The sequence below is a fragment of the Aythya fuligula genome, chromosome 8, assembly GCF_009819795.1.
Source record: "Aythya fuligula isolate bAytFul2 chromosome 8, bAytFul2.pri, whole genome shotgun sequence".
In the NCBI taxonomy this organism is placed as follows: Eukaryota; Metazoa; Chordata; class Aves; order Anseriformes; family Anatidae; genus Aythya; species Aythya fuligula.
Genome location: NC_045566.1, coordinates 15,192,087 through 15,214,729, shown reverse-complemented (window position 1 = coordinate 15,214,729; position 22,643 = coordinate 15,192,087). Strand labels below are relative to the sequence as shown.

At 37.7% G+C, this 22,643-nt stretch overlaps 1 protein-coding gene across 3 annotated transcripts in view; it reads left to right on the top strand.

Moving 5' to 3' along the window:
* Positions 1 to 22,643, top strand: part of COL24A1 (collagen type XXIV alpha 1 chain) — a 136,156-nt gene that overhangs the window by 53,510 nt on the left and 60,003 nt on the right. For all 3 annotated transcript variants that reach the window (XM_032192067.1, XM_032192066.1, XM_032192068.1), the window contains 5 exons: positions 7,752 to 7,805; positions 12,212 to 12,265; positions 13,686 to 13,730; positions 18,774 to 18,827; positions 19,896 to 19,940. In XM_032192067.1, coding sequence (XP_032047958.1) covers positions 7,752 to 7,805; positions 12,212 to 12,265; positions 13,686 to 13,730; positions 18,774 to 18,827; positions 19,896 to 19,940 — 252 coding nt within the window. The remainder of the gene's footprint in view (positions 1 to 7,751; positions 7,806 to 12,211; positions 12,266 to 13,685; positions 13,731 to 18,773; positions 18,828 to 19,895; positions 19,941 to 22,643) is intronic.

Sequence of the window (22,643 nt, the reverse complement as noted above, 5' to 3'; positions counted from 1 at the left end):
TAGCTCAGAACAAATTATTCACAGAATTCACAGAACAAATTATTGGGTTTTATCACCTAATTTGCTATTATAGCTTCTCTAAGTCCTACATAACACAGATTTTCTTGTTGGATGTGACCCCTCATTGAGAGAAAACTCACTGGGAAATGCGTGCTAGTAAAACAAGACAGTCTTTTCAGGCAACGCCAACATGTTTTAGTCAATGGGGAGAGATTATTTTCATGCCATTCAGTTACAATGAAAAATGCACAAAGCCTGTGCATGCTGCCTAGAGCTGCCTCCTTGTGTGGCTCAGGATCTCATATTTCATGATCCTCTTTGCTGTTAGCATAAGAGGTTCCTGCATTATCCTGTTTGTATAGCTGCCAGCAAGGAAAACCTGTGACAGGTTAGTGTCCATCTGTTGGTCTTGAACCTTATTCCAACCCTAGCATGCTATTCCTTTAGGCCTGGGGAGAAAGTCATCACTCAAGGTTAGTACCCTCATGGCAGGTTGTGTGGGAAATCTTCCTGTCTGACAATCTCACCATTTCCTTTTCCTCACGGGTGCAGAATTGCTTTAGACATTAGAAGGCAAATAAAGTGCTTCCTGTTAAGTAATCAAAGCATGTAATTAAAGCAGGTGTTTTCCTTTGAATATTTGCCTACAAAACATAAGGTTTAAAACTACAAAGCAGTATTTCTCTTGGTTTTAGTCACACAAGGCAGATCCATATAAAGTAAAATAAATAAATAAATAAATATTTGCCTGTATTATGCACACACACAAAACATGGTCACCATATGGCAAAATAAAAGAAGGGAGATTGGACAGCAGTATACCAGGATCTTGAACAAACTGAAAATTTCAGAAGTTCTGTAATAATTTGGGTATATGAAATACAAGCGATTAGTGCAGGTTTTCCCACAAGAAAATCCTGCCGGCCAACAAGGCCAGGCTAGATGGGGCTTTGAGCAACCTGGACTAGTGGGAGGTGTCCCTGCCCATGGCAAGGAATCAGAACGAGATGGTCTTTAAGGTCCCTCCCAATGTAACGCATTCTATGATCACTATTTCCGTTTCTTCCAAAAAACAGGCAGGTCAAACAGGGCTCCTGCATTAGTTGGAGCAAGCCTGGCCAGCTTTGCTCATTCTCCCAGGGTCTTGGCTTTTTATATGCAGGTCAGCAGTGAATTGCTTTCTAAATCTTTCCTCTGTAGCTGTTCAGTCTGGGTACACCAAATTGGCATTGAAATAAGCCACCCACTCACAGCTCTGTTTGGGAACTGCAGTGCTGAGCAGCAGGAGCGAGTGGGGAAGGGACAGAGGTCTCTGCTCACTCTCTGGGTGGCTGTAGGAGGTAGGGCTGCCAAGTGTAAGATTGCTGCAGCGTCAAGCAAAATTCTTTTCTGGCTATATTGCCACAGAGCTCAGTTTGGTTGTATGCCTGAATGCTTGTTGCTCACACAGCACTGGATATCTTTAGTGAACACTTGACAGAGTGTATTCTTCATCTGTTTGCATGTTTTCCTGCTTTGTCATTCATTAAAAAACAAAACAAACCTGCAAAAATGCCAACTTTTAGAGAGCTGCTTTTTTTTTTGGGGGGGTGGGGGTTGGGAGGGTATAGCAACTAGAAGGTGCTGGTCTGACTTTAAACCCACAATTAGTCAAAGTTTCAACATGCTTCTCTGTGTATTCAGAATATTTTTATAGGTAAATTTTGCTCTACAAATCACATCAGATGTGATTCACCCATGAATGGTGGTGATACTTTCCGTCAGATGTGCCTTCAGATGTGCTTTGAGTATTATAAATAGGTTTCATCTGGAGAGGAGGGATCATTAGTTGTTGTCTTCAACAGAACTTTCTTCATCTGTGCATTGTTTTGATCTGAAGTTGTTAGCTTATTCTTTTGGGAAGGTGCTCATGTGGGATTCAGCTGCTTTGTTTCATGCTGAAGGCAGTAGCTTACAAAGGAAAAGAATGCATTCAAATCATAGTAAACAGTCAAGGGCACATGTTTTCTAAGTGAATCACTGGTTGCTTTGAGTTGTTCGTTTCAAAAGAGAGAAGTTTATTTTTAATTCTTGTTTTATCTTATCACATGATGTTTTGAGTTGTGCAGACAATGCCATGAATGCAGCAATAACAGTCTTCTCTTTCAATATTACATCAAACAAAATAAAGTGTAAATGACTTGGCAGGAATCTAGAAATAAAGACAATTTTATAGCTGAATTAATTGCATGTCCTGGCATATGTCTGAAGAGCTGTTCTTACTGTAGAACTGTTATATTTTATGCTTGCCTTTTGCACAGAGTCTTTAATGTGTCCTTTCATAAATTTACTTGACATAAATACCTCTCTGTTCTTTTTTTAAGGTGTATTACTTTTGCAGAAGTATTCAGTTTTCCTTGCCTTTTTAATGATATTCAACAATGTTTTTCCAGATGACCATCCCATATTCTGTATTTTCAGAGTGAAACAGTCTCTGTCTGTTAGGTCCTAGGCTATTTTCACAGACTTCCATAGGTGTTTTGCATTTGTCCTCTTGGAGACTTTCCTTTTTCAGGCAGGGCTGTCTTGAGACCCCCCTAGAAAGGAGGGGACATACAAATATACTCGGTTTGTGTTGCTTTACCAGGGCAATATATTTACTCTTCAAATTCTGAATCTGCCTAGTAAGGCAAGGAAATATTTAAATGTTTTTATTTGACTTTAAACACCTGTACTGCTTTGCATCTTGGGTTTTGCTGTTGATCTTAGAAGAAATAAATTTGAAATTTCTCCCTTTGGGAGTGGGGAAGGGCCTGGGTCTAGCTGTGGTCTGATCTGTGTGGGCATGCAGTTGACAGCATAGGTGCAACCTACAGCATGCAGCAGCACCGTACCCAACATCTCTGCTGATGAGTTAATATTGGCAGATGTCAGGATTGAATGTCCCATTAAGGAGTGCAGGCCATCTGGTAGAACGGTCTTGCTCAGCTCGAGTCTTTGCTCTTGCGTGAGGATTATTTCACCAACCATTAGTTAGTTACTATTCCCTCTAACCTTTAAAGGTAGTTGATCATAAAAATGCATGGATTTGTTCCTGGTGACTTTTCTTCTGCACTTAGGCTTTGCATAACCATGCTGACACATCATTAGAACGAAGACCCATTCCTCATATGGAATGAAGGCCTGAATGAAGACCCATTCCTCATATCTTAGATTTTTAACTGTTATTGGAAGACCTGTAACCCAAAAATGAGCCTGGCTATTTTAATAGTAGTATGTAAACTTATATTTGTTCCTTAAGAAATTCTCTCATTTGGTGTTTGTTTTCACCATCAGTCAGAAGAAAATGTAAAAGCATGCATCTACATGCTTAGTGTTGGAAAGCTTCATAAAAGTAGCTGTCCAGCTCTGTCTGGAAGTCCCGTCTGTCCCTCAGGGTAGGTTTGCACTGACGTTCTTGCCAAAGCTCATCCCTTTATGTGTTGTAGATTTACAGAATCCATTAAGCTTTCACCTTTAATATGCTGATCAGAGGCCGGTGCTGCTGTGCTGTCAGTCAGGTCACTTGCCAGCCACTTAGTCATAAAGCAGCCAACCAGGTCTGTGGAAGACGCGTGTTTGGAAGAGCCGCTCTAGGGTTTCCTCATGCTATGAAGCAGAATACACTAGATACGTTACACTTTGTGTCTCACATGAAAAGCAGTCACTACTGTCTTGCTGAGCATGACTGAACATATCTGCTATGTGCAATTAGCAAATGCACAAGCCAGCAGCATCACTCTGCTGACATCTCAGCAACAGTGAATTGTGAATCTTGCCTGCAATATCTACTGTAATCCATGATTGCTGTTTTTTCTGTTCTCTGACAAATTGCAGTTGTGTGGTTTTAATTTATACTGTTAGATTCCTTTCTTCACCCTTCACAAAATCAAGATTGAAGGTTTGTAGGAAAAAAAATAATAAGTTTTTGTCTCTGCCCTTTAAAAATGCTGGCATTAAGCTTTGGCTGGAATGGTACACATAGAGAAAAGCTCATTTCAAATCTTTTTTTTCCTTACTACTTTACTATTTGTACTTGGCACATTATTGACATCGTCACACAGTTGTACAAATGTCAGAGAGCAAAGTCCTGTAACTGTGTGAATAATGACATTTCTAAAATTGTGTGGAGAAAAAAAGCAGATTATTTGGATTGAATTGTCTCTGTCGATAGCCTGTCCTTTCAGCAGAAGAATGAGTACTTCTTACTTGAGAATATGAAATTAAAGCTTTCTCTTTCTCAATTATGAGAGATTTTAGTTTTAAGCAGAAATCTTTCTTTGGTAATTTGATAAGTTGTAATGAAGCTCTAATAAAGCTTCTTACTGAGGTTCAGTAGCAGCATAAAGTCAATACTGCTTCTGAAAATTCATTGTAAATTCTCATTCAAATGAAACAGCATGCAATTGAATTAAATTGCTTCTGAGAAGGGGCATTTGTCAACTGCAGGGACTAATGCAGTCCCCGGAGAGGTTTTTGCTCTGTGTTACTCTCACACCAGAGCTCTCATCCCGATCCCTCTGAGGGCTGCTGAGGGCACGAGGGCCAGTGACTAATAGTGATGCTGGCAAATGTCATGTGGAAACTGCTTGGAATGAGTGGGCTTCTGCAAATGCAAAAAAATTCCTAGCGGAAAGTGATTGTAATCTCCAAACATTTCTGATATTCTGCTCCCTCGTTAGCAGTCGCACAGGAAAACAAACAAAAGGAAAGCAACAGCATTTGCAGATCCCTCATCTCTGAGGCACTGATATCAGTACAAAAAGACGTAGCCTGATGTAGTAGCAGCCTGTTCATCTCTTCATTTTTGCTGGTTAAATATTATATAGATAAATGAGACCAATAAATGTATTATTTATAAAATAATCTCGTGTTCAAATGGTTGAGCACAAAAAGCAACTTTCACAACAAGATTAAACTACCTTTGTGTTGAGATAGGTGGTTACTGTAGTTATTTTCTGACAGTCTCTAGTATGATTAAACTGAGTGAACTCTAAAGTGCTTTGCTGGCAAAAGGCCGCCTCTCTCTGCAGCAAGGTTTTGAAAATAATTAGTAGTTTACAGGCTGTCAGGGTTCTGGCTGATAGCAAGACCAGAGTCTGCCCCTCACATTTCCCTTGGAGAAGCTATAATATCAAGTGATGCTTTGTTCCGCTTAATCTCTGCAGAAAACTATGTTGCGTCTGGAAGCTATGCATTGATCTCCCAGCCTTTCACTTATGGAAGAATGATAATTTATAATCTGGAGTGGCTTCCTACGGAACTGGCTGCTGAATAATTCTTAGCAAATTTAAGTGTAAATAGAAATGCATGCCATTTCACTGCTCAGAGTCTGAATGGCAAGTGTTATTGCTGAGGTATTGTAAGAGCTTCTTCATTCGTTTTCTCTAATTGTCTGAAGTGACTTTTCTATGTCATGGATTACTCTATAATCATCTCCTGGACTCTCACTGATATGAGACCAGTTTGGGTATAGTGCTCTAGGACTGCTGTAATGTCTGTGTTGCATTGGTGGTACTGCTCAAGAAAAATGGTAGACTATTCTTTAGAGCAAAGACAAAATGATCCAAGATTTTAAATGTTTAAATGCATTGCTAGTGTTGATGCTGTCAGGCCAGTAGAGATCTCATAAGATTTGGCTTGAAATTTCCAAATGTCACCAGTGTATCAAGATTTTTTTGTTGTTGTTGTTTAAATCTCTTACAATAGAAATTTTGATTGATACAACGAAGAAATTGAGCTATCCATCACGATGCCTTTGTCACGTGAATAATATGCCAAGTGCCACCTAGAGGCATGTTGGAGCTGTTGCATGGCTCTTCCAGTTGCTTTATGGCAAAAAAAAAAAAAAAGCAATATCCAACGTGATGTTTGTGAAATGCTACCTGTTAGGGCTGTTCCAGTTATTCTGAACATTCAGCTCAGTTCTTTTTTCATTCTTTAGTGGGTTTTCTTAGTACTAACTAGTATTCAAGTGCTATAACACTAAGGTGTTGGTTTTTTTTTGTTTGTTTGATGTTTTAAACGTTTGTGTTTATTACATAAATGCACCTAAAATGTTTTCATCATATCTACATTTCTACATATAACTTCCTCTTTCTCTTTCTATCAGGTTAAAAACAGTTTATATAAATCAAAAGGAAGAAAGCCCTACAAATAAGAATAATAAAAAATAAAACATAAAAAGTGTAAACAAATATTTGTTTATATTTTATTATGATGTGACAGCTGTACTGCTCTAGTTTAGGGTGAAGGGATGTGTATCTTTTTTTCTAAACCTCTTGCTTTACTATGATTTCTCTTTACCTTTCTGGTAAGTTGTGTGTTGTTGTTGTTTTTGGTTATTAGCTGTATTTGAAGTTCAGTTATTTTGGAAGAATATAGTATGGCCAACTATTACCCACCTAGTCAGACATTTTTTTTAAACACCTTTTTCATGGCTAGAGAACCGAAAATGTTACTCTCGAAGCTGTGATGAAGCCCTGCATTATCCTGCATTAGTACAGAAATCTAAGACAGAATTTCACAGTAGAAGGTCTTTATGAGATACTGTTTAAGGTGTTCTGATCACTTAGGATGTTTTCACTTCCATTATTGGATAAGTATGTGTTCAAAGAGTGCTCGTTACAAGTTTTATTCTGCAATAATGTTCTGTTAAGAAGGAAACTAATTTTTCTGTTAGGCACTGTGTGCACACAGATGTAGTAGTAAATACATCATTCAGAAGAACTTCTCAGTGCCAGACTGCTATTTCAAATAGGCTAGGTTTAGTGAAATTTACAACTATATTTAAAAACAAAACAGATCTATCTAGGCCAGTGATGGAGTGACCTCTGCATTAGCTAATGAGTCAGTTACCAATGCTGTATCCTACAAATATAAAGATTTTATTTCTTCACAGGGCATTTATGAAATTTAACTCTCTGCTGTTTGCATTGTGTAAGGGTTAGCTGCATCATTTTTATTCCCTTAAAATGCGCTCATTCCATAAAGCAATCTAGTTGTAGCATTGGAGCCTTCTCACAAAGGCGTCTTCATGGTATCCAACTTAGGGTCTACTGGCCAGATGGTTTTAGGTAATAAATACATTTCCTTCACGTATACAGTTTTTCTGTATCAACAGCTGGACCTATGCCACACTCTACTTCACAAAAGCTTATTCTGGATAATGCTGCAAGCTGGTGACCTTCAGTTACTGCCAGCCAGAACTGGATTAGCACCTGCTGATTTGGAGGCAAAAGACTTTCTACTATGTTCTTAATCTTGCAGTGATCTTGTCCTTAAAGTGAGGCCAAGGATTAAAAGGCTTTAGTTGCTCTCTAAGGTTGTGTTTTGTTTGTTTGTTTGTTTGTTTTGTTGTTTGTTTTTTTTTTCAAGAGGCTGAATTCATGAGTATAGGAGCTGGTGCTGGCTGCTTTGTGTGTATTTTGTGTATCAAGACCAGTCCAATGGCTTAATTATAAATGTTGCTCAGTGGTTAAAAAGTCTTATATTAAGAGAACTGAAAGCCATACTGACATCTGCTAAAATGAGTTTAATGAAAGCTGCCTAAAATCCGTCACTTATCCAAGCCTTTCAAGGGTACTTAATGTATTTTGACATTTGGGGAATGGTAGAACAAATTTAGTTCTTGCTTCTGTGATTCAAGTTTGTTAAATGAAAGGACAGAATCAGAACAAGTACATTGGAAACATTCCTAGGGTATAAATCATTTGTCTGTCTGATTTATTTAGGGTTTTCCAGGAGATATTGGTGTACCTGGATTAAACGGCCCTGAAGGTCCCAAGGTAAGACTGTATGAAAACTTATTCACAGTAATAGTTAATCAGCATAAGTCTGAGGAAAAACTGAGAGATGGACATTGGTGTTATGGTAAGATAATCTGTCAAAATACAAATACTTTGCCCCAGGTGTATGTATGAGGAAGTTAATGTTTAATGCTGTCCACACAGTTATGAGGGTAATTACCGTGTTAGATGGAAGCTTGTAATGGCAAGTTAAGTGCGAGGAAATTTGGAGAAAGCACTGTGTAGCTAGGAAGTAACATATATATCACAAGTATTAAAAATAGTCCTTGTCAAAGGCATGCAGACCTTTAAAATCTCAGCTAATATGATTTTTTTAAACAAATTTTGATAGAAATAGTAGCTAAGGTTACAGAAAAATGGACAAAGATCACATGCCAGGTTAAATAATATAGCGTTACTTAGCAGACTAATATTGTAAACCAAGCTTAGCAAAAATTCATACAGAAGTTTCAATGAAGCTTTGAGTAAAAACACATTATTTTTTCCTAAAATGGAGGAGGTAGAGATGAATACCAAAAGATGCAGGTGGGTCAGAAATTAACCCAAAGGGGAGATGATTGCATAGTGCCTAAAGGTAGACTGCATCTTGTTGAAAGGACCAATAATGTTCCTAACTTAGTAGTTAATATAGTAGTAGGGAATATCCCTAAGTAATATTTTCATTAATAAATGGGCACAAGAGCGCTGGTATTAAATTTGTATATGAAACGAAGTTGAGCACTTTTAGATAATCTTAAAAACTGCACTTTGCACCAGTTCATCCTACTTCTGTTACTTAAGACTGATGCATGCAGGGATTAAAACAATAAATCCTACTGTAAACTTAGAGCTTTGCAGCTGGCAATAGAAGGAAAGCCACTGCCAGATCTCCTTGAAAGGAAAGCATTAAAAGACTGTTAAAAATGAGTGAAATTCTAGAATGCAGGAGGGAAGGTGTCATGTTAATGCTACTGTACAAAGCATGAGAAGGCTTTATCTAAGTAGTCCACAGAGTTCTGGGCGTTTGTATTCCAGGACTCAAATGGGAATAGATGCCGAAAAGGTTACTCAGATTACTGTATTCTGAGACAGTTTGTTTATCCTACCTTAGCGAAGGGCCTTTCTGAGCTTTGTAAGTGAAGCAGAGGGCAGAATTTGTGGGGAGGCAGAAGAAGTATGCAGAACCATGGACATGAACCATTCTTGCTCCAAGAACAACATTAGAATTGTCCATAAATAAACAGATGAGAAGATCTGATAAACAGATGAGAAGATTTTTCATCAGCATAGTTGTGAAATTCTGCAGCAGGTTGCTTAAGACAATATAGAACATGGAGCTTTAAACGGCTTAATGATATAGTCTTTGTTTTGCCTGGAAAATAGTAGAATCATTCCATGACAAAACTGATCATTTTTGAGAACATCTCAAATAATCCAGTTGCCAGAGCCATGGCCAATCTTATCTGCATCTCATGTCTGTCAACTGTGTCAAGAGCCTTCTCCCAAAATAACCCAGACATGAAGCTAGTGGGAAGGCTGAAAAATAGTTTGATGCAGAAATGGGGAGAAGTTAAAATACATTTCCAGAGTCAGGTGCAGACTTTTACTTTCATTCTGTTTTATTGCTTTACTAACTTTTTTGTATGTGAAATGTTAACAGCCTTCTTTATAAGAGCGATTATCAGACCACTGCAGTAGCAGTTGGTCTTGTGTTTCTGGGAATGATGAAATATCAAGGGACTTAAAAATTTGGTGATAGATTGTGTCCAGAATCTAAAGGAGATAGAAGAGAGTCAACAGTTTTTGAGCTACAAATCAGATTTAATCCGCCACATTGATACATGAATGCTCTGAGACCTTATCCCTGCTCTGCTACCCAGATTCTTCAATAATTGAGATTGTATGTTTCCATGTTATATCCAACATGTTAAATTAGATGTTTTTGATAGAATTGGGTCAATATTTAACACACATCTTAGCAATCTATTAGTTTTTCATCCAAATTCCAACAAGGAAAAAAAAAAAGGTAGCCAACAATGTTTATTTAAGATTATGCATTCCAATGACAAAAGTTACATAGCAGAGTAGGATTCACTGGTCTCTTGCACATTTGCTCTTAGAGACAAATAGCTTACACAGTGTGTTCTAATCAGGGAGAATTGATGGCTTACATTTGAGATGGAATAACTGGAAAAATTCTTAAATTGCTCCTAGAAAATAAGAGAAAATCTGCACACTAGAAGTGTTTGTCTTTCAGGATTCCCAGCTGTCTTGTGTTGACTACAGCTTAAAAAAAAATCCTCAATCTTTCTATTTTTAGAAAACTGTTTTCACTATGCTGCTCTTTTCTGTTTTGTTTTGTTTATGCTTCCTCAGAAGCAATACCCATTTTTCATTTAAAAAAAAAAAAAGCAGGGTAACCTTTTATTTCTTAGTAGTTGGTGTGGGAGAAATTCAGCTTCTTGCTGGAAAGTTTAAGCTCTATAAGCATGATCAGCCATCTCTAAATACCAGTAGAACTTCTGAATTATTGATTTTTCCCCAAATTGGTGCTGTAATCAGCAAAAATAACCTCTCTAAAATAATGTTCAAGTGATTTATTACACCATCTGGTCTACAGCACATTACTCAGTTTGGAAGCAATATTTTAGAAGGTGTTTGATCTCAATCCACTGCTTATTTAACAGGGGAAAAAAAAAAAAAGTTTGAGAAGTTCTGAAACAATTTAGTTTGTTTTGTATGTTGTTATAAGTATTTATGCTCTGTAACTGAGAAAAATGGGAGGAAAAGACAGCATATGTTGACCACAGCTGTTGTTTCTCCAGTAATGTGCATTTGTACCATGGAAGTAGCTGAGAACTTCAGTCCTGCTCGCTTATGTTTGTTTGGATAGCATGCTTAATACAAGTGGCTATTAGGAGTTCCACTGTTTTTGGAAGAGATGATCATCTGCAAAGCTATGTATGTGAAATATGGAATACACTGTTTGACTCCACAGATTTTTTCCAGACGCTTTGGCACATGTCTGATAACTACCTTCAATTTCTGTTTGCTGTCTGAAACCTAAAAGGGGAGGTGGAAATTTCGTTTAGCCCTAATATCAGTTGTACAGTCTGTGACTTTTTTGCAGATCCAGTTAGTGCAGTGCAAGAGTAGCAGTGTTGTTAACATTTTCATGGTGCGACTACATTATACTGAAAATCATATCTCCTATTGTGCTTTGCTATTAGAATAAAATGACCATTTCTTGACTACCTACACAGAACTATTGCTTATGTGCTACTAAAAACCTTCCTGTCACGTTTTCTGTGGTACATCGAACAACAGCTCTTCACCCTCGTCTTTCCTAGTATGATGGTGGCCTATGGACCTTGAGGTGGCCTGTTCAGTTTTCTGTTCTGTTTTACTTTGTGTGCTAAGTAAACTGTTACTGCATGAATGCCTGCATCTTCAGTCTAGACTTCAGCTTTATTATTAAGCAATTAATAAGGCTTACACTTGGAACTTTCCCACCACGACTTTCTTCAGAGGCTAATCATCAGTGTCTTTCTTCTTGCTTTATCTGATATTGTTAATCCCTGCTTCCAAGAACATTAATAATATGTTTACACAGATGTATAGAGATATTAAAAAAAAAAAAAAAAAAGTCCTATGCCTGGTCAACAAGTGCTATACCCAATTACTACCTTTGTAATTTGGATGACTGAGATTTTTTACACGCTGCTAACTGCTAATTCATTTTAACAAACTTTTGAAAACATTGCTGTAAACAGTCGTAAAAACTCAGAGTTGGCAGAGGCCAAGGTCCTTCATCTTTGAGAAGCTGAATATAATTCTGACAGAAAAGTAAGGGCTGAAAATCACAAGTAGTTTTGGACAAGATGGTAGTTTAAACTCACTTTCTAGTTCATTTCCATTGCAATGTTGTCATCAGATGTTATACTAAAGATTACATAAATTAAAGCAGAACCAATGCAACTCTTATAGATCTCCGATCTTAATATGATGGCATGCATTGTCCTCAAAAAGAGAAATTATTGATTTGAGAGCTCCAATATTTACTTTCCAGAAAGTCAAAATAATAATTTCAGAAAAATTAATATAGTTGAAGTTTGTAAGATACCCAGCTTTCCAGCACATAATAAAATTCTTCTGCATATTCTCTTGGCTTCCTAAGAAATGGACAGTAGTATTTAAGGAGGTCTGCTTACTCAGTTTTGCATATGTTTGTTAGTTGATGTAAGATCTCACTCTTTGTGTCTGTCTGTGTGTGTGTGTCTGTCTGTGTGTGTGTGTCTGTGTGTGTGTGTGTGTCTGTGTGTGTCTGTGTGTGTCTGTGTGTGTCTGTGTGTGTCTGTGTGTGTCTGTGTGTCTGTGTGTCTGTGTGTCTGTGTTCGGATTTTCAGGGACTTCTGGGTGACCGAGGGCCTCCAGGGCCACAGGGACCCAAAGGAGTTGAGGTAAGATTAAAAAAAAAAAAAAAAAAAAACCTAACAAACAAAAAAACCTATTTGATCAACAGATAGTTTAAAGTAAAATGTGAAGAGGAGGAGGAGGGGGGCTAAACAGTAATGGTTAAGTATTTATGGTGTTGTCATGCAAGATTTCAGTATTTTTATTTTTTTTTTTGTATTTTCGCTGGTGTTGCAAAGAGACTTCAGTGGTGTTACAGGGCCATGCATCCATTTCATAATTTAAGTAATTTCAGTGCAGTCTCAAAGGGTTCAGAGTCTGGTATGCATCTTTTTGGTAAGCAGGCAGACAGCAGGGGTGTGTGTAGAGATAGCAAATATGAACTTAATGACAATATCTTAGATACATTTAAGTGATCATTGAGACCTTTATTAATTGAAGGGGAAGGAAGGCAACATTACAAGTTTATTAGGTATTCTTAATTCATCACAATAACAATGAGAACTCATGTCTGTTAGGCTGAAAATAGTTAACATTAGAAATTATTTAATCAACGAGTCTGATTAAAGTCTTCAGTCTTCATAACTAAGCAGGCTACTTATGACATTAATGACAGATATTGAATGATTAAAAGTTAGCAATCACAAAATGATCCATTCAGTTAGCAGCCAGGAAGCTGCAGATAGTGTTTCTTAATTCCTTTGCGATGTATTTTTTTTGGAATTGAGAAGGTTGTAAACCACTTCCTCCAAAAGCTGGAGAAAATCTTACGCATTCAGGATGATCAGATAACTGTTAAATAACAGCATGAGCTCCTGGTATGGCACTGATACAAATCCATGCTTTGATATACGTGTATAAGGAGTCAACCCTGAAGAATTAACACTGGAGTTCCTTATTATGTATAGCTATATCAGTGCACTATGCAGCACAGGCACAGTGTCTCATTTCTTCTACTATACACCTGACAAGCCTGACCCTCTAGTCTCCCTCCATTCCCAAGAAAAGATGGGGATAAGCCCTGCCTAAATGGCTTGACTAACTTAGTGGCTGTACCATAGCCAAGTGGAGGAAAAGAGCAAGAATGTTCCTACTGTTCTTGTAGTTAGGAAGTGTGAAATGTTGCTACAAGTAATCATATTGGGCAGACAGAGAGGTTGACCTATCGCTGCTGGGTCTCCCCTTGCTCAGAATCATGAAGATACTGCTGTGAAGGAAGATATCAGTAGTTCAATGGCCTTTCTGGCCACTTCTGGTGGTGACATACAGCATGGCTTTCTGGCTAAAGAATTTAAGTGAAATCAGATTAGTCTCTCTTACAGTGCTTCTGTCAGACTCAAAGACCCATGTGTATGCATATGAAGCAAACGTAATGTGACATAATAAGTAAAATCAGTTGTCTACAGATTTATTTATTTTTTAAGCTAGTCTTTGCATGAAGATTATTGAAGTCCTGATTTCTTGTAGGGACAAGTAGGACCAGACGGACCTATTGGAGGAGTCGGCCCAAGAGTAAGTAATTTTGTTATGGAAGACTTTTTTTTAGTAGAAGTACTGGTTTAAAAGCTTACTGTGCGAAGTGACTGTGTTGAAATGCAACCTCATGAATAAACTATTCTGTAAACCCGAATCAGCTGATCGACTGAAATATCAAAATCTAGGAAGAACCAAGCATGAGACTCACCTCTCAGGGAGAGATACAAGGGACTGATGCTTTAAGAAAACATTATCTAATTGATGTGGTAGACTGCTGAGAACACTAACGATGAAAATTGTCAATGCTGTTTGGGCTGATATATTTTAAAAGATAATTTACCTTCACCAGTTCCATTAATTAGGAATATTTATTAGCATCTAAGCATTCTAGGGGACTTTAAGCTTATTTAAAAAATCAAAATCAAAAGTGCAGTCTTTTCTACTGCTCCCCAGTTCTAGAGAGAATATACCTCTGTCATTTTTCCTGTTCATTAGCTAGTCAAAGCTGAGAATTTTCTTTCTGTTAGAAATAACATTAAAAAGCTTATTTGCCACATGAAATAAGTAAAATGAATAATAACATTAAAATAACACCTTTTTTTTTTTTTTTTTTAGACAGAAAAAAAAACCACTTTGTGACTCAGTTCAATATTGTTTCATCTGCCTGAGCTTCTGCCAAAAGCCTCATGGAAATTTTTATTTTGGCTGCATCATGCTATGAATCTCTTCCTTGGGCAGGGCTTCGTGGCTGGACAGCATCTCCCATGTTGTGCTATGGCAATTGGGAAAGATGATGCAGCAGCGGGTGACTCACGGGCAGTCAGACACCAATGGTCACATTCTCTGCATCACCGTGCATGCACTGGCCACCATCAGCTGGTGTCAAAGTGACCCAAGAAGAAAACTTTCTGTGTAGCCCAGCAAGCAGAAATATATTTTTAATCTCTTTTGGGTCAGTTTGACCTAAATTAATTTGGTTTTGATTTCTCTCAATGGGAAATGTGTATACCGTTGGCGTGTCTTATGGTTCCGTGGTTTCTCTCTCACTACAAGCGGCTGAGAGAAGAATGTGTGGATCTGTGGTGGGCCCCTGGGTTGCTGTCTCCAGACATTTTTGAGTAGCTTCTTGGCTAATGTTCCCTCCTGAAATGAGAGGTAGGGGAAATGGGAATTTTGCTTGCTGTGGAGCCCTGCCTGTTTTCCCCTCATCCCGGGGCCCATCTGTTCTCGCCTGGATTCTATGGCTTCTGTTGGCTCGAGCTGTTTCACAATTCCAGGCCAGTTTCTCCTCACTGCCTCCCTGAATGCTGCTTGTCCTTGCTTCTTCCCTCCCACTTGTAACGCAGACAGCATGCTTGTTGGAGAAGAGAGTCCCAGTCATTAAGTTGTTCGATTATACATAGTTTAATGGGACCTAATCAGTTAACTCTGGAACACATCCGTCTTTCTAAGTCATGTTCGCTTGATTGCGATTGATTACATTCATTTGATTTACATAGGCTTAATTTCCAGGTTCATTGAAGGAAGTTTAAAACACGTTTGAAAGTAAATGCAGTAAAAGCTGTGTTGTGTTTGTCTTCAGTGAACTAATTACGTATCCAAGGAGGCAGGGGAGGTCTCAAAGAGGGACCTGAATGAACTGCTCAAGCCATGCTTGGGGCCCCAAGGCACTGTCAGCTGTCAGCTCTGCCTTTCTAGGCAGATGTTTCTTACTTATTATTTGCAGCCCCCAGGGGTCGGGGATTCCTCATTCTCTCTGGCAATCTGCTTCAGTGCTCTGCTTGTTTTACTGACACATTTTCTAATGTCTGGCCTTTTAGACAGAAAGTTTCGCCTGTTTTTCTCACTACGACCTGATTTCCTGTCCTACAGACATATAGGTACAGATATCAGTAGTTTACTCCCCCTTTCAGCAGCTGTTATCCTCACTTTCTTTGGTTTTCTCTGAACTCAGTAAAGTATCCATGTAGATTATATATTTTAAACCTCTGATTATCTTTATGAAAACTATTCCAGCTTTCTATTGAACAGTAATGGAGATAATTTCTAATTTTTCTGGAATTCATCATCTCCTGACTGTGTAGTTTTCAGGTAAAAGTGTTCAGCCCCAAGGTCAGGTTTAGGCATGCACCAAGCAGGCAGCAATACAGTTTCTCCTCATTTCCCCTTCCCAGCCATCATTCCCACTTGTTCCTAACATTTACTTAAAAACAAACAAACAAAAAAAAATGTACATGACACCAAAAACCTCTATTCCCACCTGACAGGTGCTGCCAGCAAAATAGATCATTCTCTACTGGAGCAGAAGGTGAATATGAACCTGTGCTCCAGGTCCCAGGTTTGGAAAGAATTCGCATATGTCTCAAACAGCTGGAGTCAAAACTGAGGATGCTTCCCTGCTTACTTGGGATGTCTCAGGTTCCACAGAGTTCAGCCTGTTTGGCTGAAAGGGATTTTTGAGCTGAATTTGGTCACAGGACCTGTTCTACTCCAGTGTCAAATACTTGCATTCTCTTAAATGTATACTTATAAATCAAAATATGTTGTGTTTTTTTTAGCATTTGTTTATTTGTCCTGTGAAAATTCAGTAGATGCAACATTAAAGAAATGCCTGTGTTTATTAAGTACCTTGGTAATCAACTCTTTCTCAAAAGCTATCCAAATGTTAACACTGTAGTTGTCTGTAGTCAGCTGTTAGTGAAAGCGTTTTTTGTTATCTTCATCATAGGAGCAGAAAATGCTTTTGAAGAGGGGCAATTGTTATAAACCAGGATGTAAAACGTTGCTGCAAGTTGATATTTCTGAGATGTGTAGAACAGAAGCTGGTATCTTACAGTCATTAGATGAGCAGTTCTTCCTGAAGGCCGGGGAAGTGCTCTCAGAAGTACCCCGCTTCCCGGTGCAGTATTTCCTGAAAGCCACTTGTGTCTTCCTGAGGACTGAGGGCATGTGAGGAGCTTGTGGAGGAAGAATGGGAATGGAGTGATAATGAGAGAGATTTATATTCAAATACCCAAGCCTGTATTCAACCCATTGTGAGGTGAGAAGAAGCACAGGTGGTTGCTGTTTCCTGAAAGGAACTTTCAGTTAATATTTTAGGAAACACATTTCCTTTGGGACTACACTGCCCTGGAAGAGTAATTTTCTTAGGGGTTAGCAAGTGGAAAAGCAGCCATCCCTAGCCTAACCTTCTGTGTAATTTCCTCCACGTGTAATTTACAATTGTATTGCATTCCTGCTGAGAGCCAAATCTGTGCATTTCAAATGACTTTACCAGTTAAATCCACTTGTTCCATTCTCTGACCAACTTGCATCTGCCATGTGTCCTTCAAAGTTAGTATGTAATTGGGGCAGTACAGCCAAGAAAGCTTTACAAGCTGTAACTGCAATTCAGGTCTGACCGGACTGAAATAAATCATCTAGGTAAATAGTGGCCACTAGTTCTCTTTCTAGGAATTCCATTTAAAACATTCCTGTGTTACAGCCTGCTCACCACAGAGATCTTCACATTCTTTGCAGCGTAGTAGTAAAAGAGCATGTAGGAACCTGCAGAAGCACGTTGCTTGTTCTTTGCTAAGCCCTGTGGAAAGACATGACTTGCTTTACTGGAATCTCTCAGAATAAGTCTTCATGGTCTCCTCTCCCCAACTCCAGGATGTGTCATGTGCTAATCCATTGCTAAAACAAAAGCCTGTTCCTAACACACTGAGACTTGTTGGAACTTGGAGAACAAAATGAAGTCATTCGGGCATGAAATCACAGAGAGAATGGGAGAGAAATAGGATTAATATGAGAAGTCACAAAACCTACTAAGTTAATAACATTTTAATATTATTAAAATAATTAATAGAGAATTTCTGAGATGCCCAGAAGCTAACATTCTGCTCTGAAAAACAAGCACAAAGAAGCCAGAGCAAAGGAGCCAAATGCAAAAATCACATCTTTTTCGAAGGAACTTCTTTGGTGCCTGCTGCTTTGATCGCTTCTGTCTCAGGACACCCAATATGGAAAGGAAAGCTCTCATCACAGTCTGATTGGAAAAAAAAAAAAAAAAAAAAAGTCTGCAGGAACAAACATATGGTCTAATGGCTGATAATTTCCTTTTAGCAGAAATCTGCATTTTCTTAATGCTGAATCATTAAAACGTGTTTATTTTCCTTCTCCAATTGTCACATTTCATCAGTTTCATTAACAGCTTGCTGAAGAGCCAACTCCAGCCTATTGGACCTTCACTTTTGGAGCAAGGCTTTTGCCTCAGAGCTGATGGAAAAAGTTTGTCTAGACAGGGCTACGCTGTTAATATACCAAATTTATAGGTTGTGTTTTAGATTGTATAGGAAATAAAGACTGCCTGAAATAAAAATAACCTCTTAAAAGTGAGACATAATAAGCTATAAACATCTAATTGAAAATTCAGGAGAAAAGTATTTCAATTTTTATGCCTTTGTGGTTCTGTCACAACAAAAGGAGGGATGTATTTTTGAAAATTCCTCAAGGATCTCTTCAATTCATGTCCTTCTGCTCAGATTGGTCTTGTTGTATTTTTTTCAGGTAATGTTATGTCATTGACAGAGTATCATAACACCCAGATCTACTAGCAGAGAAATGATAGTGGAGAGAAATGAGGTTTAAAATAATTAATTTGGTAAACATAGGAAAAGCTATTCGAGGTGACTGTCTCATTGAGGAAGGACAGTTACATGTATGACACCAGTCCCTAAATTCTAAAGATCAAATTGTGTTCTGTTACTCCCTGTTCTGCTGAAATTAGCCAGGACAGAACATGACCTTATCTTTTGTCTCCTTAATATGGTTTTAAAATTGAAATATGAAGTATTTGATTCTTGGATCGTGACTTTTTCTTAGTGTTAACTGAGAGTTAATACAGATTCTGCTTTCTGTGCTAATGTGGGCTGTAATAATTAATAGTGCTTTCAGACTTAAGTTTATAAATACACTGACTTCAAACAGAGGTATTAAATTTTACTAAACTGTACACTTTTTAATACATGTATTCTAGTAAACACAGAAATGAGGATGACATTAAATATTTTTAATATTTCTTTCTATTTATTTTAGGGAAGGCCAGGACAGAAAGGTTATGTAGGTGACCCTGGACCAGAAGGTTTAAAGGTAAATGCTGCTTTTATTTATGGAATGAACATGTGTTTGGAGTATCAGCTGTGTACACTTAAACAGTCCAATGTACAGCGATGTGCCAGTGAAAGAAAGAGAGTTATACGTGCTTTTATATAATACAAATGTATATCATACTGGTAACTCTGCTTTCTCACAAGATTCATTTTGGAAAAGAAAATTATGCACGTCTAAGAGACATATGTAAAAAGATAGCCCCTGATAAAGAGAGGTTTAGCTGCAGGAAGATTTAAGGGGTACTGGACCTGGGGGCATCAAGGGACCAAGGGCAGTTCCTGTGCTGGCAGAACTTGGGGAGGCAGAGAAAGGAGGAGTGCTACGATTCGAAAGAGGAGCTTGTGGTAGCAAAATTTCTCAATGCTGTGTGGCAATCTAAGCAAACAATTCCCAAATCACTTTAAAACACTTTTCATCAGGGCACCAGGATTATAGTCAAAGACAGGTAATTCATGCCACATACGCACCCAGCTTTCACCTGTAAAATGCATAGCAAAATGCTACTTGGCTGGCAGCATTATTAAGAACAGAATTAATTCATTTAATCCTTCAAGTTTGAATACAGAATTTCTGGAAGAAAAAAAAAAAAAGCATTTGTTAAAAATACAATTAAAATGTTAATTTTCCTAATAGAATATTTTGTAAAGTAGTAAAAGTTATATACTACACAAGTAACATTTTTACTTCTGAAGCAACTGTAAATTAATGAAGGCAATTATATTTGCAAAGAAGAAGATTTCTATTAAAATTATCTTTTGTTTACAGCATTTGCTGGCTTAATGTGTTTAGTGAGCCCTTAATACACAGCTTTCATTTTTATGGGCAACTTATAAATACTGTAGGACAAAACTTACATCTTTTTATAAAATTAAAATTAGCCAATGGCAATATTTATTTTTTTTTTGCTGGTTGCTTAATTTTATTTTTTAAAGTTATAATTTGAAGCTGTAATTTAGAAAATAGAGGAAGACAAAGAACTTTAATATACACATATGAAAGAAATTACTTCACTAATGAACTGCATCATCTGTTTTTTCCATTTAACAGGGAGAACAAGGAGACCAAGGAAACACTGGAAAAACTGGTGAAGCAGTAAGCTTGAATTCTCTTTCAGATTTTAATTTTAATTCTATGTTCATTTGAGAGTTGAATGAGTAATTTTTTGCAGTAACTTTTTAATTTTTTTCTCAAAGTAAATGTTTGTTTTTCCTTTGAATCTATAAGATGTCAGGTATACCTTTTGTGGTCTTTCAGAATAATGCTATTTAAAAAAAAAAAAATTCCCCATTTGAAATATTTGCCAGAGTTATTTTTTTTTATTTTTTTTGTCTTAATAGGTTGAGTGAACATTACAGGTAGTTGTAGTGATCTTCCAAAGCATGTTCAAGTAAATGAATGACCAATTCTTTTCCAGTGAAATGATTTGAGAGGCTACATTTAGCCTGAGATGTGTTTAGCAGACTGGTTTTGTCTGCCCTCTGTACAATCACAGAGCTCAAGGTGACCTTGAGTTGATATGTAGTCCATGTGCCTGGGCAGAATCAGTTATATCAAGTCTGACAAATGCTTGGCAAACCGGTTATTAGAAGTCTCCAAGGACAAAGGCTCCATGACCTGCAGGCAGCCTAGGGTTTCTCTGTTTTGAAGTTCCTCCAATTGTGTAAACTGACCCTCTTCTGCTTGAAACAACCTTTTGCAAATGATAGCTCTTACTGCGTCTCTCCTTCATTCTCTCTCTTCAGGCTAAAGTGTCCTAAGTCACTTAGCCTTTCATGTTTTCCAGATAATTTAGATCACCTTACTCTCCTGTAACCTGTTTCTAGCTCATCTATGACTCCAGGGTATTGCCCAAGCTGTTGAGACAGCTGAGCAGAAAGGAAAAATTGCTTCTTATAAGCCATATGTTTGTGTATACACCCCACTTTTTGCAATAGTGTGTTGTTCAGCTTGTGATCCACAGTCTCCAATCTTTTTGTTTTGTGAAGTTATCTTTCTCAGTTTTTCCATTTTAGGTATGTTGTGTTTTTTTGTTTGTTGGTTTTTTTTTAGTTAATTACCACTTACACATGCTGCTTTGCAATTCTCCCTGCTGAATTTCATCCCATGCCCTTTTGTATTTTTGACTTCTGTCTGGGAATTACTAGCAGGTGCGAGTTTGTTAACCCAATAGTTGAGTTACTGAGAGTTTGTGTGAATGTGACTAAATTGATTTTGTTTGTTGAGTTAATGCATCCCAAAGTGAGATACCATACGCTGGTTTGGACTCAGAACTGTCCTGTTCATGTAAACTGTTCAACTTAGACTGCAGTCAAAGTGAGCTCCCCATTGCCTGCAAAATACCAGGCAGACATACCTCCAAGCTCATGAAATGCTCGGTTAGTGCTGAAATTTTCAGAATTGCTTCTAAGTCAAGTCCCGGCTTCTCTGGACATATCCCAAGAAAGGGGTTTGAGAAACTTAACCCTCAGTCAGCATTTAAAATATCTGCTTAGACAGGTACTGATAATGTCATATAAGGTCCATTCGAAAGCCAGCATCTCTCCGAATGTGGCAAGTATACTGAGCAGCAGCTTGATCCATAGCTTTGTTCAGCAATTTACACACATAGCAAAACACTATCTTTTTTTAGATTGTAATTAGAGTTGGAAAACAGTGGCTTTCTTTCCTTGTGATACAATTTGGAAAATTGTTTGTTTAGTTTTTAATGTTGCTGAATGATTAGGGCAAACAGATGAGTATTGGGGATTGACAATGTTATGGTAGAGAAGAGTGGGTGGGACATCATGACACTATGTTGCTGTTATGGAGTGACTGTGTACTGAGACACAGTGATATAATCTGTCTGTATAAACAGCATTTCTCTGCCAACATTACACTTCATTTTTCCAACAGTGTGCAAAATGAAGGTTTTATTACACAAATTTGATTTTTTCAGCCTGTAAGAAGTTAGGAAAAATCAGTATCATTTACTTGGTTTTTCTGTGCCACGTGCATAAAAATCCTCAAAATAAAACAAAGCTAGACTAAATTCACTATCTAAATAGCACATAAAACAGTCACAGAAGTTACTTAACCTTAAGATTCTGAATTTGTCATAGGCTTTGTTTAGCTCCTCAGTGAACTTGAGTTCAGTGCACACATTTTCCACAACTCAGATATTTTGTGTGTACATAACAATCACTGCAAAGTGAGCTCCATTCTAATACAAATGTGAAATTGAGTAGACAAAATGTATAATCCATTATTATATGTTACGGTTATGAGTAATAAAATGACATACCTACCTAACTGCAGTCAGGAACAAGCTGCAAGAATAAAATAAAATATTCTTTATTCCCAAAGAAGGGTTATTGCAGCCCTGTACAGTGTTATAAATAAACATAATTACGGCCCATCATTTATACTTCCCATACTTGCTGTTTGGACAGTTTGCATATAATAGAGGATGATATGATACCTGCAAACTGACGTCATTGGCCAGCCATTGTCTCTTTACTTTTACTTGTGAATTTTAGAATGTCTTCTGTTTAATGTAAATGTATTTTACTCAAATGAGATTCATTGGCCCTTGATCCTGTTGTATTACCTTAATTAACTGGCAGCAGAGGACTAATGTCCACTTTGTATCTGTTCTTTTGGAGGGCAATATATACTATCTCTTTGTTAAGCTTATGATAAAACACCTAAGGCAGGAGAGAGCCCTTCAAACACATTCAGCACAACTCAAGAAAGGCCTTTCAAAATCCATTCACTTTATTCCCCACTGTAATCTATAATCGTTAAGCCTTGCCTAAG